Below are 18,050 nucleotides of genomic sequence, written 5' to 3'. Positions count from 1 at the left end.
GCTCCATATGCTGCCACCAGTGGGATCCCCTGGGTTGGTATTTGGACTGAAAAGTGGATGAGTATTTTTAGGATGTATTTGGTGATTGGTACCCCAATGCTGAAACTTCATTCCTACACAGTCCCTACAATCATGGCATCCCACCAACAGGAAGGTGAATGAGTATGAGAAGCCTAGAAGCTAGAAACTTGGGACCCTCAGGAATTCCTTTGAGCCGACTTGAGGTAGAGCCTCTTTACTTGAATGGCATCTTGGCGCCTTTCCTGAGGAAGAGGGAATGGATGGACTCTGACTCTGATCTCTCAGTCCCATCATTTGTTACATTAGAATCCCTGACCTATATGACCAGCTGCACAAGGCAGCTTTATGGAGCTGGGCCTCGGGGGCTCAAACAGCTTGGTTTGGGTTTAAAAAAGCATTTGGTAGAAGAGCAAGGCATACACATTAGCTGACAACAGGAGAAGGCAGTAATACCATTCGTCTGTGTTTCTATCCAACTATGTCTCAATTCTACACTAATGCTATCTTCTAATTCCTTCCACTCCAGGAAGGCTGAGCCTCCTTATTTGATATTCCCAGTTTTCTGGGGAGCCACCCAGGGGATGATTTTATTCAGAGATTTCTGATCCATTTCTTATAGAATCTTCTCTTTACCTAACTGGTAGAGTTTGAAGTAGAGGAAATTGAATTACCTGGGCTAAATCCCATCATCACCTCTCTCTGGGGGCATTGACCCTCAGAACCTTCATGGATGTATATTTGGGGGCTAGTCTAGGAGGTCAAGCCTGTACTTCTCTTAGGTCTCCTGAGAAACTTATCCCACCATTTTGGGATCACCTGAAACTCCTGGTCATTGTGACCTTGATCATCCTGTTGCCAAACATTATCAAGCTCCCTGTAAAGTGGCAAAGAGAATACCAGCATTCAAGGTGATACCTGTGAAAGGCAGTATAGAGCCCAGCCTATAACGCAGCCTTATTTCAATTTTAAATTCTGTAAAGCTCAGTAGTCCAGGACCATAGAGTCTGTGACTTTTCATGGAGATTAAAATTCTTGACTGGGCACTGGAAAAGAAGGATCAGAGAATTTCATGGTCTGTGGCATGAGCTTGAACTAACCACCATCAGCGGGAAAGAGCAACAAGAGGAAGGCAGTTAAAGGATTAGACCACTGTCCACACAAACCTATTTCCTGCCTTGGGGGCTCCATCTCAGTCTTGATATTTCACTTCCTACCTAGGGCTACCTGGATGCTGGTCCCTGTGGCATGATATCTTACCTAGGAGCCATCACCATCTTGCAGACCCTATCCAATGACACAGCTGCTCTATAAATCAGGGTATTAGTAAGCCCTCTTTAAGCCTTGGGACTCTGGAGGCCATAGAATCTTCTCTAGCCCCTCTTGGGCCTTTGAGAGACACATGGACATGCTTTAGAGTCACAGCTCAGAACAATGACAGAGTCTTCTGACATTTGATTCCCTGACCAAATGAGGCCTGTCTTCCAATGTCAAGGCAAAGCCACTAGCAGACTGATGAAGCAATTTTTTTCTTTATCTTTTTGGTTTCCTGAAGAGAGTGATCTCAGATCCCTCTGCATATACCATGTGGAACTCTATTCATTATCTTTTCAGTCAGTGGTTTTTAAAGGACTTTCCTTGCAACCCCCTCTAGGTGGTACTAGGAGAAGATGAAGCAAAAGGAACTTCAGCCCCAACCCCACGCCCCACCTTTCTGGTTTCAGTCAGAGCAGTTCTATCTGTCTCTCATTTTTTAGCTTTATCCTAATATTTTTGTTAGAACAACAGATTCCACAGCTTTTTTAAAAGGTTCGGGAACCAGTGATCTGTTCCAAAAGCACTATTTTGTGGCTAACATTCCCAGAAGTGAAGGACACTCACCGACTGTATTCTCACCACATCAGACGGGCACTTCCTCTAAGATTCCAGCCACAAGTACATTACATATCCCTTCCCCCTTGAGATCACTGAGCAGCAATCCTCTGGAGAGGAGGCAGGGTTCTGTTGAAACATATTCTGCCCATCCCATTTAACCACAGGCTCCACCCTCCTCACAGACACAGCACTGACAGACACTTTAGGGTCCCTGGGCAGCCTAGGCTGAATCCCACACCATCCAGATAAAATATGGACACATACATAACCCTACTGGAAAATCTGTCCACTGCTAACTTCAGGCAGTCTGTTCTTCCTTTTCTTTGCCACACTCAGTCTATGACCCTCACCAGCCTTGTCTTCCTTGGACTCAGGATCCAAGGATCCCCACTGGCCTAGCCAAAATTGTCAAGGAGTAAAGGAGTTTAGGATGGGTTTTCTTGGGCTCCAAGATCTGAAGGTGAAGCCTGAAACCAGATTCTCACCCACTCCTCTCCCCACTTCTGTTGCCTGCATGAAGCCACATCCTATTTCAGAGATTTATGTTGGTGCAGAAAGGAGCGGGACTTTGACACCAGGCCCTGTGACCTGGACCCCTCTATCCTGGGTTCCTGACAGTCTCCTGAGGCCTGACTTGCTGGATGTGTGGCTAAGCCCTGGTTTCCAGCCCCAGCTCTCCAGCTTTCTCCAAGGAACACTCTCCCAGAGCAAGAGGGAACAAAGGGAGGGATCAGACTTGTTCTCAGGGGCCATCCAAGTCTACAGGCAGAACTTGTCCTTCCACAGTGTGAACACCTGGGGAAGGATCAGGGCAGAGCACAAGGGAAGGCAGAGAGGCGGCAGAAGGGCTCACCGAAGGTCCTGGAAACTCAGTTGGGGAATGAAGCAGTGGAAGTGGGAGTTAAGGAAAGTGGTCAAGGGCTTAGCAATTGTAGGGGGGGAATGCTAATGTTGGAGGCTCAGGAACCCAAGCTTCCTGCCCTCTTTAGGCCTTTGGGAGGAGCACCCAAGTTGAGTTTGGTGCTAGGCTTAGAGATTCATCATTCCCAGGGCTCAACATCTGGGAATGAGGCAGTACGATGAGACAACTGTTTTCTGTGCTGTTTTTTGTCCCAGAGCCCTCTTTGATTTGAGCAGGAAGGGGCATTGATGGTGCTGCCATCAGCCTGACTAGCAAGGGTGTGCTTTTTTTCTCCTAGTCCAATCTGAATACAAAGACCTTCTCTGAGGACACCCCCCCCCCATAGGGCTAAAATGGTCCAAAACTGCCTTTCCCAAACTTTCAGAACAGAAAGCTCAAAAATACAAAAGATGCATACAGGGCTGTACCAACCAAAGACATCACTGAATCACTTTCCACAAGAGCAGCAATCAGTCTTCCTTGTTCCTTCCCAAGACCCAGGTTTTCATGGTGGATCTGGGTTGAGTTCTTTTCCTCCAGATCTGTCTGTAGATCATCCTGCTCCTCAAAGAAACCCAACGTTATAGCCCCCAGGGCCTTCTTACTCCCTATACCTCTTCCCAGAGCTGGACTAGGGTAAGCTATCTTAAGAAGGTAGTCCAAGAGGACTTAGGGTCTCCAGATCACTCCTGGATTTGTCCCCAGAGGACCGAAAGCTGTTTGTGGGGATGCTGGGGAAGCAGCAAGGTGAGGAGGACGTCAGACGCCTGTTCCAGCCCTTTGGCCATATCGAGGAGTGCACCGTCTTGCGAAGCCCTGATGGCACCAGTAAAGGTGACTTGAGCTGACCCTGGGATTTCCTGCCTCATTCTGGGTCGCATGACCCTTTGGCCCCTGTGGCCTGAGCCACCCAATCCTTCTATTCTGCCCCAGGCTGTGCCTTTGTGAAGTTCGGGAGTCAGGGGGAAGCTCAGGCAGCTATCCAGAGTCTGCATGGCAGCCGGACCATGGCGGTGAGGGCGGGCACCTGGGGCCCAGGGTGAGGCCAGTGGGGTGGGGACGGGCTTTTCCTCCCCACGTGCGATCAGTGCCCCAGCAAAGAGCCTAATGGGCGAAGCGCTTGGCCTAGGGCCAGGGCTGGGGTCTGGACTGGTCACGGCGGCCTCCCCTGCCCTACCCAGGGCGCCTCGTCCAGCCTCGTGGTCAAACTGGCGGACACGGACCGGGAGCGTGCGCTACGGCGGATGCAGCAGATGGCTGGCCAGCTGGGCGCCTTCCACCCCGCACCGCTGCCGCTGGGGGCGTGCGGAGCCTACACCACCGCGGTAGGTGCCTGACACCAACCCCCCGCTTCCCGGGGGACAGGGGCCTGTGTGCGCCTGTGGGCCCGCCCCGGAGGAGGCTGGGAGCCGGGGCACCTGCCCACCGCTGGTCCTACACACCTGCCTTTCTTCCCTCCCAAAGATCCTGCAGCACCAGGCGGCCCTGCTGGCAGCGGCACAGGGCCCAGGCCTAGGCCCGGTGGCCGCAGTGGCGGCCCAGATGCAGCACGTGGCGGCTTTCAGCCTGGTGGCTGCGCCGCTGTTGCCCGCCGCAGGTACTGTGCTCAGGAGCTGGGCGGCGGCTGGGACCCCGCAAAGCAGGGCTGTGGCCTGACTCTCCGACCTCCTCTGCCTCCAGCAGCCAGCTCCCCGCCGGGCGGTGGCCCAGGCTCGCTTCCGGGTCTGCCAGCGCCCATCGGGGTCAATGGATTTGGCCCCCTGACTCCCCAGACCAACGGGCAGCCGGGCTCTGACAGTCTCTACAATAACGGGCTCTCCCCTTACCCAGGTGGGCCCTCCGCTCCGCCCAAATCTCCCCGAAATGGAGTGGGGAGCGGGGGGGGGGGGGGGGAGGGGGGAGGTGGCTACGGCCTTGGGAAGGGACTCCTCTTTCCCTGCTGCCTCTCACAACGTCGCTCCACCTCCCCACCCGCCTGCCTTCACCGTGGGCCCCGCGCCCCTCTCTCCCCAGCCCAGAGCCCTGGCGTGGCTGACCCCCTGCAGCAGGCCTACGCTGGGATGCACCACTACGCAGGTTTCACTTGGCGCTCCGCGGCCTGGGGGGTTTGAAGGGCCCCAGAAAGGAATAGGGAGATTTTGGGGGGGTGGTTAGGCTCTCTTTGAGTCGACCCTCCCAGCCCCCCACCCCTGGGCCCAGAATGACTTCTCTAAGGGGAATTACTTGGACTGGGCTGAATTGGTCCAAGGTGGCCAGGCAAATGGGGACATGCTTGGTTGGGGGATGGCTTCTGGGGGTCACTGCCCACTCCCACCATTGTCTCCAGCAGCCTACCCATCGGCCTATGCCCCAGTGAGCACAGCTTTTCCCCAGCAGTCTTCAGCCCTGCCCCAGCAGCAAAGAGAAGGTGAGGGGCAGGGGGCTGGAGATCAGGGCCTGGTGGGGCTCTGCTCAGGGTCTCTCCCCTGAACCAGTCTGTTGCCCTTCCTGCAGGCCCAGAAGGTTGTAACCTCTTCATCTATCACCTGCCTCAGGAGTTTGGTGATGCAGAACTCATACAGACATTCCTACCCTTTGGAGCTGTTGTGTCTGCCAAAGTCTTTGTGGACCGAGCCACCAACCAGAGCAAATGCTTCGGTGAGCTGAGGCCCATCCACGGACCTCTCCCACTCCTAACTTTGAGATTCACTGCAGACCCTAAGCTTGTCTGTCCATAAGTCAATGGCTCCCAGAGACTGAGCGTATGGCAGAAAGCAGGCTCACAGACCAGTGAGTAGGCTAAGCCCAGCCCAAGAACAAGTCTATTTCAGGTTAACCCAGAAAAGTCAGGTGTCTGGAAGACGCTCAAGCAAGCCAGGCTTTAGAGTCTAGAAGTGCAGGAAGAATAGGAATCTGAGGCGAGACGTCCCCTCCAATCCCAGCTGTAGTTTAGAGGACCAGAATGGGTGCTGAAGAGAGAATACAACCGCTACCAGGGAAAAGACAGGGAGACACTCCACCAGTATACTCCTCACCCCAACACACACACACACTCAGAATTGCCTCCTGGCCTTGCAAGAATTACACCTGTAGGAGACTCAGGCCGTTTGCCTATGTATGACTGCGTGTTTGTGTGTGTGTGGGTGCACGTGCAAACAATGAAGGTTGGAGGGGTATATGTTTGGAACTGGCCTGAGGGGACACGGGCAGAGGGGTCTGGTCAGAGAGAATGGAGGCCCTGCCAGGCTGAGCTTCCAGCTGACCTCTCTGCCCACACCCCCTAGGGTTTGTTAGCTTTGACAATCCAACCAGTGCCCAGACAGCTATTCAGGCCATGAATGGCTTTCAAATTGGCATGAAGAGGCTCAAGGTCCAGCTAAAGAGGCCCAAGGATGCCAATCGGCCTTACTGATCTTCTCTCACTGACCAGCCACAGAAAGGTAAGTCCAGGGGTGGACCCTAGGCAGACGGGGCCCGAGTGATGGAGGCCCTGTCCGCTTTGATGTTCCTTTTGAGATGTCAGGAGCACCCGCCTCTGAAAAAGTCTGGGAGAGAAGAGCCAGAAGCTAAGGAGGGATCCTCAGTTGGAGACTTTGTGTTTCTCCTTTGGTCCAAGGATGGAGATAAATTCGACACCGTCTTGCCCCCACAATCTGGGAGAGACAGTTACGGCAAGATCTAACCAGTTAGTTCTCCCCCAGAGGTGGCCACAGTGGGGAATAGAGAAGCTGTGTGTGGGGAAGGGCAAGGGAGTGGGGAATGAGGCCAGAACAGTTGTGAAGGCTCATGAGTTGAGACTTTATCCTGAAGATGGTAGGGAACCATTTGGGGAGTTTAAGCAAAGAGGGGATAAGATGCAGGGGCTGGGCTATTGGCAGAGAACCTGGAGATGAGGATACAAGCAAACAAGCTAAAGAAGCAGGATCTTCAGGGCCTGGGGGTGCTGGGGAGAGAGATGACAAGCTCTCTTAGGTTTCTGGCAGGGCCAGCTGCCTGCACCTTCTAGAGATTTGCCATCTCCAGAGGTCCACGTGGCCCGGCCTCACTGACGCTACCCCAGGGAGCCCTTTAGGGAGGCTGAGGGCTGGGATCATCTTCCCAAGAGGCCCCAAGGTCACTTCAGTGGACCAGGCTGCTGCCTTGACCCTGCAGCTGCTCTGTTCCTCAGGAAGAGAGGTCAAGTCACTCACCTGCGATGTCATTGCTGGGGCAAGCTGCTCTTCTTGTCTTGCCTGCCAGAGTGAGTTTTGCCTTTGTTTAATTTTCTCTTTCCTCTGTCCTAATCAACAAATCCCCAACAACAGAAACTGAAGAGTGAGAAGAAAGGAAAGGAAAAGCACAGAAATGCTTGAGCAGCCCTTCCTGAAGGAGCAGCCATGGATGGAGGTGGATCGGACCCCAGGCCGGCGCCTGGGGCTCAGGCCACATTAAGGATCGTTTTCATCAAGTGGGTTGTCCCATGCCTGTGGCTTAGAGCGCAGGCTGGCAAGGCAGCTGGGGCTGGCTGAGGACTGACTGTCTAGGGGAACCAGCAGAGGGCCTTGGGGGTGCCAAGGGCTTCTCTGCAAGGGAAGCCCAGATTTACTTCTTTCAAAATCATATCATTCCTTAGAGTTTAGGGACCAAAGGACTATTGCTTTTTTAAGAATATAAATATATCTATATAAATTAAAAGAAGGAAACAGAAAATAAAAACAAAAGAAAAGGAAAAAACCACAAGAGAAACAAAAAGACAGTATAGAGTCTCATACAAGTTGCCTTTAAATATCCCTAGGAGACAGGGTGAAGGAGATCCGTAAAAGCCCAGCCTAGGCAGAGGGAGGCTGTGGAAAGAGTGTTCTGTGTCTCATTCCCTCTTAAATTGTGCCCCCCCCTTTTTAAAATAATGAAGGACTTAACGTCTAGGGGTAGGCTCCCATGAAGGCAACAAAGAGAGTTATGGAAGCAGGAAACCCATAATCCCCAAACTCAGAGAATATCCCTGAAGCCAGGAGGAGCTCTGGCCTGCCCTGGCCTTTGCCATCCTGAGGGGCCCACTGGCCAGAAGGGGTGTCCTTGACAGCCTTTTCCGTGGAACCACTGCTTCCCCAGACAGGAAGAAAGAGGGAGTTTTAAACACCCCAGGATTTCCCTTCCCCATCTGGATAGACAGAGGCCCTGCCTCTGGCTGAGCAGAGACACCTCCTGTTCCCCTCACCTTGAGCCAGCCCCAGTGTCCCCTTGCTCCAGGCCACCTTCTGTCTCCAAGTCTATGTTTGCCCACCTGTAAAGTAGATTCAGGATATACCTAGAGGGCTGTGACAACAGACTTGGAAGATTTGCTACTGTATATACTGCCATTGAGAAGGGGATCATTTTCAATATGTAGAAGCTTCAGAATTTAGAGGTCCCTCTTTACCCAGGACCTGGGAGGGAAGTAGATGTTTTGCCAAAATACTTCTTCATTCCTTTAAAAAGTACATCTTTCCTATGCAAGAGTGTCTCACATGTGCTTATCCAAGGTGCTTCTAGATGGTGAGCAGTGTTCAGCTTAGAAGTGGTGTGTGCTCTGTCTGTCTTTGTCTCTCTGTTGTATTCAGTGGGTGCCATATAAAACTGATCAATGGTGGTGCTTCCTGCCTGCTTCTGTGAGATGGGCAAAAGATTCAGCTTAGAACACCATGACTCACCTTGCCTTGGTCAGCCTGTCCTGGGCCTGTAGGGCCTTGCACATATTTTCCCCAGGAGGTTAATTTCCCCTCCACCTCACAGACATGGATCAAAGTAGTATGGGGCCCCAGCTGTGTGGTGGGCACTCTGATCCCCAGATGTCGCTGAGGCTGGAGGCCTCTGATCTGCTATCACATCAGATAGTAAAGGAAAGGATGTGGGGGTGGGGTTGGAGGGTTCCTCCTTCATAACAGTTTCTAAGAAAACTTGTTCCCACCTGTTCCTCTGTCTTTGACTCGTTTTTGGAGGGAATGGGATGAAAATAGATATGGTAATGACATCACCAGGTAATGTGTAATGTATTTCCAAATTATTTCCAATCCAGAGGGAAAACAGTGTTGAGGGCATCATTACACCAGCACAATGCTGACACCTAGACTGATCACCTTGGACACAGGAGGACGTGTGGAGTACCCACGCCGTCAAACAGATACTCACATGGTGGCAAAGAGGCCTTTCACTGCTAGGTGCTAAGCACTTTGCTAGGAGCTGGGGCTCAGGCATGTTATACATGCCCAGAGTTTGTGGGAAAGACAGACCAGTTAGGTAGTTATAATCCAAGGCCTCACAGGGTCTACGATCACAAGCAGAAGAGTATCTAATTCAGACTCAAATAGAAAGGGAGGTGGGAGAAAGATTTCGTAAAGGAGTTTAAGGAGAAAAGGGTCTTCAAGGAGGCACTGGGACTTTGAACAAAGCTGTTCAGACAGCTGCACCATTTTGATAAGTTACCTTTATTACCAAGAAATAATAATCATTACCATGTATTCTGTGCCAATTATGTGGGAGAAAATGGGGATGAAGTCCTCTCCACCCGGATCCTTAACTCATTACCAACTCATATCAAGACACTTGAACCAAAATGGCACTTCGCATTTTGCTTCATGGTTAGGGACTGACAGACTTTGTGTCAAGGCTGCAGAGGGTGGCAGGGTCTGGATCAGGGGCTGGCAAACTGTGGCCTGTGGGCAAATCTGGCCTGCAACCTGTTTTGTATGGCCTACAAACTAAGAACGGTTTCACGTTTTTTTAAAGGGATCTGAAAATAAAACCAAAACCAAAACAAAACAAAACAAACAATGAGTATGACACAGAGACCGTATCTGCCCCCACAAAACTAAAATATTTATCTAGTCCTGTAGACAAAAAGTTTGCTGACCCCTATAAGATCATGCAGGACGTGTACAATATCCAATGAGTTTGAACAATATAGTGTTTGTGTCTCTGTTGTATGTGCATGTATTAGTCTGAACTCTTTCAGCTGCAAGTATCAAAACCCCAACTCAAACATGTTTAATCCAGTAGGAAATTAATTGGCTTATACAACTGATAAACCAAAGGATGGGTCTGCTGTCATGCATGGCTGGATCTAGGGGTTCAGTTGATGATGTCTCCCATCTCTTGGCTCTGCATCCTTCTATATGTCAGACTCACTAGTTCTAGCTCTAAAGTCCTAGAGAGGACTTTGGCCACAATGGACACATGCCTATGGCTAGGGTGGAAGAGTAGGCCACCATAATTGACAACTTCTCCAGGACTGTGTGGAGGGGAGAAATGGGTCCCCAACCAAAGGGATGATGGGTAAATAAGCAATATGAATCTACTGTATCCCACCCCTTTATTGCTCAGTAGCTACCTATATTTTTCTTGACAAACATACATTTTCAAAAATGTGCCTGCCCAACAGTGAAATGATCCTAGGCCCAACAAAAATGTGAGACAAAACAGAATCATGTTCAATTGCTTTTGCTCAATTACTGAATTCTCAGTCCAGGGTCCCTTTGTAATGTGCAATTCTTGATCAGGTCTGGATGCAACTTATGATTTTATAATCTATTGCTAAAAGATTGATTTAGCTACCCCTGCATAACCAATATGAAATGGGAGGGGGAGTAGGATACATTTTTTTTTAAGATTTTTTATTTATTTGACAGAGAGAGAGAGAGAGATCACAAGTAGGCAGAGAGGCAGGTGGAGGGGTGGGGGGGGGAAGCAGGTTCCCTGCTCAGCAGAGAGCCCGATGCGGGGCTCGAGCCCAGGACCCTGAGACCATGACCTGAGCTGAAGGTAGAGGCTTAACCCACTGAGCCACCCAGGTGCCCCAAGTTTTGTTTTGTTTTTTTTTAAAGAAAGAAATCTTTCATTTGGAATAGGGGAGAAGAAAAAACAATGGTATAACCTATAGCATATAGTACATCGTCCTAGGCAGTGGAACGAGTTTCTTGGTTAACAAAATTGATTGCTTTTAGTCCTTTCCCCTGGGAAGTATCTCTTACTATCCATTGTCCTTCATGGAAATCCCTCAGAGGATGCTCCTTCTGGAATAGAAACATTTTTCTCCCCTTTGGGAATGGTTTCAGACCTGAAGATTGCCTTAGAGATTATGCATTCCCAGAGCCCTGTATGCCAGGGGTAAGGATTCTCTGGTGATACAATTCCTTTCAAACCAATTGATTTTATTCCTGGGCCCTCTGTGAGCTAGTAACCATCATCAAGAATCAAGAATCCTTGTCCCTGAACCTGGATCAGGCCCTTGTAGTTTCTGTTTCTTAGTAATAGGTCACACTTTGCCTGTTCCCCTCCCCTTCAGCTTCATGGTTTCCACAATGGTCTGTCTATGATGATAAGTCAATCTTAATCTGCTCAGTGTGTCCCCAGAGAAACATTATTCAACACTTGGCTGGCTCATGCTCTAGTAGCTCTGACCAGATAGTCAAAATCCCTGAGTGGTACTGGCTCCTATGCCTCATACCCAAGGAGATGCTTAGGATAGGAGTGAGGCAGCCGGACAAGCACTTATTTGGGCCAACCTACAGCTCGCTCCATTCCTGGCCCCCTGGCCATGGTCTTTTATTACCCTGAGGCCACATCACTAAAGCAGTCTTACGAGGATTCTGTCTGTGGACACTGAATTTGTGGGCCCTCTGAGAACTGGTATCACTTCAGCCTTTGGTAGGGCCTCTGGAATGTCTTTCTCCCTGGGTGCAGCCTGGGTGTCTTAGATGTAGGAAGAAAAGCTCCAGTCTGAGATGGGATGAATGACCTGTGACACTGGAAGCAGTTCTGGATCCGCTGTGTGCTCTGACCAGACCTGCAGTCTCGCCTCTGCCTCAGAAGAGCATGGAATGCCTTCCCAGAGAAGTGCTAAGGACACAGAGGTCACGGGATCTCTCTTGATAATTTCCAGCTTCAGTTGTGATCTTTGGGCCTCTACTGTTCTGACCACAACTGCCCGCATCATGACACAGCCAAATCCAGCAGGGACTCAGGCTGTTTTTGGCCTCTGGGCCTCCCCTCACAGCCCGTACATGTATACAATGATGTCACACAACCTTATGTTTTTCAGAGAACCAGTGAAGGGAGAAACTTCATAGGCTCAGGGAGTTCAGAGCCAACACAGTAGCTGCCCTTCCAAGCTGATCCATGTGGGGTCCACAAATGGGTGACCAAACCTGTGCCAAGCACAAACTCGGAAAGGGCTGAGAACCACCCTTTCTCTCCCTAGCCCTGGTTCTAAACACTGCTCTCCGTGTTCTCCACCCTCCGGCAGCCTGGGCTGATCAGAGCCTTTGACTGCCTGGCCATCTGTAGAGGAGGTTTCAAATTTCCAGGCTCTGGCACCCTGCCTTCAAGATGCCTAAGAGCAGAGACCCAGAAGGCACGGCAGGCTGCAAGCCTGGGTCTGACTTTTCCCAAGGGAAGTAAGTATCAGGTGCCCAGGAGAAAACGCAGGGAAGCACGAAGACAGCTTGTGAAATGAGTCTCAGCTTCCCGTATGGAGTAGGTTAAAAATGGCCTGACTTCCCTCACCATCCCGCCCCTCTGCCCACAACCTTGGCTCTGGGCTCCTGATAGCAAGCCAGCCGTCTGGGCTAGATTCTCTGCATTTGAGCAGGCAATCTGGTGTGCCCACAGGACCTTCTTGCTCTCTCACTGTTGGGACTCAATGTGGGGACAGAGACTTTGATTGTGGTTCCATGTCTTAGCCAAAGTACTCCAGAAACAGCCTCTGAGGCAAGGGTTATGGTGCTCGCTCTGCCTGGGGAGAGGGAAGCCCAGGGTGGTGACAGGGAGGAGAGACATGAGTCAGGAAAGATGTGAAGCGATGCAAGACAATGCGTTACTGTGTTGGTGACATCTTCACATGAGCCATGGGGAGAGAACAGGTCATGTGACAGTGTTGTTTGCTAAGCACATGGTGCTTGCAAGGAGAAACCACCTTGAGGAGAATTGAGAATTGAGAGGGAATTTAGCCATCTGTTCTCCCCTTCATTTCCTGTTTCCCACTGACCAAGGTGCATCCCCCAGAGAGCTACCTCCACTGTACTTCAGAGTTCCATCATTTGCCTCCACGTGACTGCTTGGGAAGCTAGATTCTATGGCCCTCCATGTGGCATTTCCACTACAGAGGAGGAAGTGAAGGGGCTTTCTGGCATAAGTGGGGATTTAAGTTCAAGACAGCACATGAGGTTTGTGACCTATATATCCTGCATTTTCCCACAGCATTCACAGCCAATATCCCCAGGCACCAGAATCCCCAGCACTATCTGAATTCTAAGTGAAATAAATACATATATTTTTTTTAATTTGGGAGAAAAAAAGATGCATTCAGGTGTGGCATGGAGGATCAGACTTTTTCTCTGGAATTTCTCAGGCCATAAGCTCCAGTATCTCCTGTTGGATGTCCCGTATCTATGCCTTTGTTTTCACTTACTTACGCTTGAGGAAGAGGATCTGGCTTTTATAATCTGTAAGACGTGTGATGACCCTTGGCAGTCTAGCTTGCTGGCCACAGGCAGAAAGGGCAACTCTGAACAAAGCCTGGTATAATTCTGGTTCTGCCAGCATGGAAGCGAGCTGAACTGCAGGACTTTAATGAAAATGTTAAGAGGTCAGCACACTTCAACATCCAGACATGTTTCCAGTGTGTCCCTGGGATCTCCATCTAGGATGGATACATGACCCAAATCTGAGATAAAATAGAAGACCATTTAACCAGCTAATCTGATATCACATAACAGGGATTTCCAACTTCTCAGCCAAAGACTGTCAGATCTCCACTGTCCCATTTAACGCCGGTTGTACCATTCTACAGTCTGCATATCCCATTCTATTTTTGTATTAGAACTGGTTGGGTGACAGGTGATAGAAACCAATACAAACCCGCAAGAAGGAACTGAGAGGTGTAGTGGTATTACTGACTTTAGGCAGAGCTGAATTCAAGGGCTCAGTTAAATGTTATCAGCTATCCCTCACTTCATCTCTCAGGGCTCTGTTTCTCTTTGTACCTTTGTCCCATTCTCTTTCCTGCCACAGACACACTTTCTCCATGTGACAGAGAGAGTCAGATGCCAGCAGCTTCAATCTCATATGCTCCTAGCACCATAGCCTTAAAAACGAGAGAGCTTTGAAGAGAAAACCGATTGGCTCTACTAAGATCACAAAGTCAGGCCTAAACTAATCACTTAGGGCAGGGCGATGGAGTCCCCTGACTGGCCTAATGGGTCATGTATCCACCTCTGTGGGATGAAAGGGGTAGGGGGTGGAGGTGGCTTTGTGACTCTCAGACCCATTGAGGACTTATGGAGTATAAAGATATGTCCTGCAGGGTCTGTAAGAATGTGTGATTTGACCTGGCTGGAGTTTAAGATGCCCATGAAGGAGCAGTGAGAGTCAGCTGGGAGCAGGTCCATAGAAAGGGTAAGAGTTTTATCATGAGGGCAGGAAGGAGCCATTAAGGGGCTTTAATAGAGGAGTGACATGATCAGATTTGTGTTTTAAAAAGATTCCACTGGACATCCAGGTGGAGAACAGACCAGAGGAGTAGATACTAAATAGTGGGTCTAGACAGGAGAACAGTGCAATTGTTTCAGTGAGGAAGATAGGAGTATAAAGGAAAGATTGATTTAAGCTATGAAATGTAAAATTTAAGCTGTAAAATCAGAGGTGAAATGTAAGATATTTACAAGATAAAATTGGTTTCATTTAAATGAGGGTGGGAGAAGTCTAAGATGCTTCTCTCTCAGGGTTCAGGCTGAACAAGTCATAGTTGCTATTTATGAGATTAGGAATATGGAAGAGATGTAGACTGACAACAAGATGTGTTTGCCTGTGAGACGTACAAATGGAGTTGTCTAAAAGGTAACTTATCTAAAAGGCAACTTGAAGTTCACGAAGGAGGGAGATATACATCTGGGAGTCCTAGTCACCTTCAGGCAGGGTACCACACAGGATGATTTAAACAGAAAAGCCATTTGTTGAAAGGGCACTGGGTGGGTCACAGTATTGCCAAGCAGGACATGCAAGGTTGGGAAATGAGTGGGAACAATGGGAGGCCAGGCTACCAGAACAAAAGCCAAAGTCAGATGTCAGAACCAAACAGTGAGAATACTGTGGATTTCATCATCAGTGGGTGCTTGATGTCACCACCACCAGTACCAATACCACCACAGTCCCCAAGTATGGGAGAGTGCTGACCCTGCTGTGCCCACTGCCAGGATGAATTCTCCACAGTTCTATTTCTCTGAAGCATTAACTCCACAATCTCCATTTCTGCGGGCTACTTGGCCAGGCCTAGGTCACACGCCTCTGTCTTAGCTGTCAACCTTTTCAATGTCTGCCATAGAACATAGGTTCTGCTTACCTCCAAGACTTGTAAGAAGAAAGAGAATCAGATTCTGAGAAGCTCCAAATTACCAAGGTCTGCTTTGGGTCAGTGCTGTGGAGATCACTGGGAAGAGTGAGGAGATGAGAAATTGGTGTGGGTTAAACTGTTTTCTCATTTTTGGGGAAGATTTTTATTTTTAAGTAATCTCTACAGCCAATGTGGGGCTTGAACTTACAACCCAGAGATCAAGAGTCGCATGCTCTGCTGCCTGACCAGCCAGGTGCCCTGTTTTCTGATTTAAATAGTGAATGACACAAAAGGAGCCCATGAAGGATGCTGCAGTATGTAGTGAGTGTTGGAAGAAACTGTAATTCTATAGCCCAAAGGAGGTAGGAGAGAAAAGGGGTACAGGGTCAGGGTGACCAGCAAAGCCAAATGACATCAACTGGTCCACTAAGCTAACCCGGAACATTTCCAGTGGATTTTTCAGGTCAGAAGTCATTTGCAACTTCAGTGAGAGTATGTTCAGTAGAGATTTTGGGAAGAGGTCACTAGACTTAAGCGCTAGATTTAAAAGAGTGCATGAGAAGTGAGGAAGTGGAAATGGAGTCACACTACTCCCTAGAAGCTTGTTGAAGGCAAGAAAAAAATGTGCAACAGTCAGTGGCGTGAGGGATTAAAATTGGATTTTTTTTTTTTTAGGTTGGGCTAGTTGATCAAGTTTATGTGCTGAAATCAAAAATAGGGGAGAGGAAAAAGTTCAATATCCATGAAGGAGAGGCATAAGTGAAGGAGCAAAGTTCCTGAAGAAACAAAAGGGAATGAAATACACATCACAGTGAAAGGATTAATTTTGGATTGAAGGGAGATCTCTCTTGTCCAAGAAAGAAGGGGCAGGAGAGTCAGAAGCTTGGAGGGGCCTGGAAACTAAGGCAGTTTCTTCCCCCTTGGCTTCATTTTTTTCTGTGAAGCAGAATGGGGGATGGTGGCGGAAGCTGCCCTGTATAAGGATTGCTGAGTACACTATGGGCCCAACTGAAGAGACTGAATTTGTACCCAGCTCTGCCTTGGGTACAAGTTAAGTTAGATTAAGAGATTTATTCTAGATAAATGTCATTCAGAAACCACAAGTTCAGAGGGCCTCACAAAGGGCCTGGGAAACTTTTAGGAACCAGAGACCAATCCCCCCCATTTCTGGTCTCTGCCTCTAGATGGTTCATTCTCTTCGTGCAGTAGTCTTTCTCCATCTCTCATTCCTCATAGTAGCTGGGAGGTAGCTGCACCATAGCTCCTGAGTTTTTATCTCTTCTGTTCAGGAAACCAGTTCAGTCAGCATTATCATCTCTCACCTCTAATCCAAAATTCCCAGGAGAGAACATTTGCTTAGTACAGCTTGGATTAGAAATGCACTCACAGTTCAAAAAACTGCAGCCGCAGTGCCAGGAGTCACACAAAACAGGAATGGCCCTGGGGCCAACAGATCCGGAGGGCGAATATAGAAAATTTAATTTCCAAAGAATAGGGTTCATGGGCTGGACTAACTCAAAACAGTGTCCACTCACAAGTGCAGTTCTGCAGGACTGGGTGATTTCCCTTATCTTGGTTTAGGATGGGACAGGAGAGGAGGTAAATGGCTGGAATGACCCACGATTGCGATCTTAAGGGCAAGCACATTAATAGAATTTGATATAACTGACAATAGGATCTGGACTGGATAGGAAAAGAAGTGAAGCCAGGAAGATAATGATAAGCCATGAGGCAGTTGAGATTAATGTAATTCATAATGAGTAGAAGATCTGGTAGCATGAAACGGGAAGGGGTGAAAAGGGGAAATCCTGGAATATTGTGAAATACTGGATTTTGACATTTTACTCATGGGGACAGACCCCTTCTGCTTACGAAGGTGCTGGTGTTCAAACACTGCCTGGCATCCATGGCTTTTAAAAGCTGTTACGGGGCCCCTGCTGGGGAATTGTTTTAGGGAACAGAGTCAACTCCTTCCCCAACAGCTACATTGAGACTAAGGCTGTAAGTCCCCTTATTTTATATTGCTTGCTTTTTTCAGTTATTATGAGCAATGGGTGTAACGAACTGATACTAAGACAGTGTTGTGGTCCAGGCTGAGACCAAGGTGAAAAGATGGGATGGGAGGTATCAAAAGGAGGGAATTAGAAAGGAGATGCTGAGGATATCCAAATGTAAAAAACGTCACCAGGAAAATCCTGACTGCAATGCTGCTCAGGAGGGACAGATATGACATGCCTATATGACTCAGGGCAAAGCCTTCCTTGAGTGTGCTGTATCCAGCTAAAAAGAGGGAACGAGGAAGGACAGCAGATCTAAGATATGCCTTTCCCCATTAGTGCTGATGGAAAAGAGGTGTATGGAAGCCCTGACACCCAATTCTAAGGATGAAGGGAGATCTGCCCATGTCTGAGATTAATAACCGCAACAGCCACAATAATGGCTTCCCTTTATGGACTACTTTCTAGTCGCAGGTTCTTATATGTATTACGTTGAACCGCATGACATTGCAGGTATTTGACTCTTCACAGCCTACAAAACGGCAATTTCGTAAGGTTCGAGCTATTATCTTACTTCATCCTCACCACAACAACGCCGTTAAAAGGTATTATTGCCCCCACTTTACAGATGAGAAAACTAAGACTCAGAAAGTGAAAGTCGTGGTTTGAGGCTGAACAGTCAGTAAGTGCTGAAACCAAGCTCTGAACCCAGATTGTTTGAATAGAAAGAGTGCTTTCCGGCACGCCACAGCTACCAGGGGAGCAAATGAGTTGACCTTAAGAAAAGACCTCGAGGTGTCTGACACCCCCCGACCCCCATGCACACCAGAGATTTTTGGAACCCGCAGGGTCTCAGGAAGCCTCTCTCAATCTACCAGCAGCCCAGCCTTCAACGCTGCGAGGCAGACGGGACTGTCTTTCCTGCTCATTCCTCCCA

General features: G+C 49.0%; 1 protein-coding gene across 6 annotated transcripts in view; it reads left to right on the top strand.

The window, feature by feature from the left end:
• CELF6 (CUGBP Elav-like family member 6) overlaps nt 1–8,760 on the top strand; it is a 29,774-nt gene extending 21,014 nt beyond the window's left edge. Inside the window, exons 4-13 of one of the 6 annotated variants that reach the window (XM_032864987.1) lie at nt 3,500–3,628; nt 3,728–3,807; nt 3,976–4,119; nt 4,259–4,391; nt 4,475–4,624; nt 4,808–4,870; nt 5,124–5,201; nt 5,288–5,431; nt 6,058–6,213; nt 7,078–8,760. In XM_032864987.1, coding sequence (XP_032720878.1) covers nt 3,500–3,628; nt 3,728–3,807; nt 3,976–4,119; nt 4,259–4,391; nt 4,475–4,624; nt 4,808–4,870; nt 5,124–5,201; nt 5,288–5,431; nt 6,058–6,185 — 1,049 coding nt within the window. In that variant the 3' untranslated portion in view covers nt 6,186–6,213; nt 7,078–8,760. Of the gene's footprint in view, nt 1–3,499; nt 3,629–3,727; nt 3,808–3,975; nt 4,120–4,258; nt 4,392–4,474; nt 4,625–4,807; nt 4,871–5,120; nt 5,202–5,287; nt 5,432–6,057; nt 6,214–7,077 lie in introns of all 6 variants that reach the window. The other 5 variants (XM_032864986.1, XM_032864985.1, XM_032864989.1 and 2 more) reach the window with 5 other exon arrangements.
• The last annotated feature ends 9,290 nt before the right edge of the window (nt 8,761–18,050 follow it).

This window comes from Lontra canadensis, unplaced genomic scaffold (genome assembly GCF_010015895.1).
Source record: "Lontra canadensis isolate GAN:19392208 unplaced genomic scaffold, GSC_riverotter_1.0 scaffold28, whole genome shotgun sequence".
NCBI classification, from domain to species: Eukaryota; Metazoa; Chordata; class Mammalia; order Carnivora; family Mustelidae; genus Lontra; species Lontra canadensis.
Note: the sequence above shows the minus strand (reverse complement) of the source record. Positions and strands in the feature narration are given on the sequence as shown.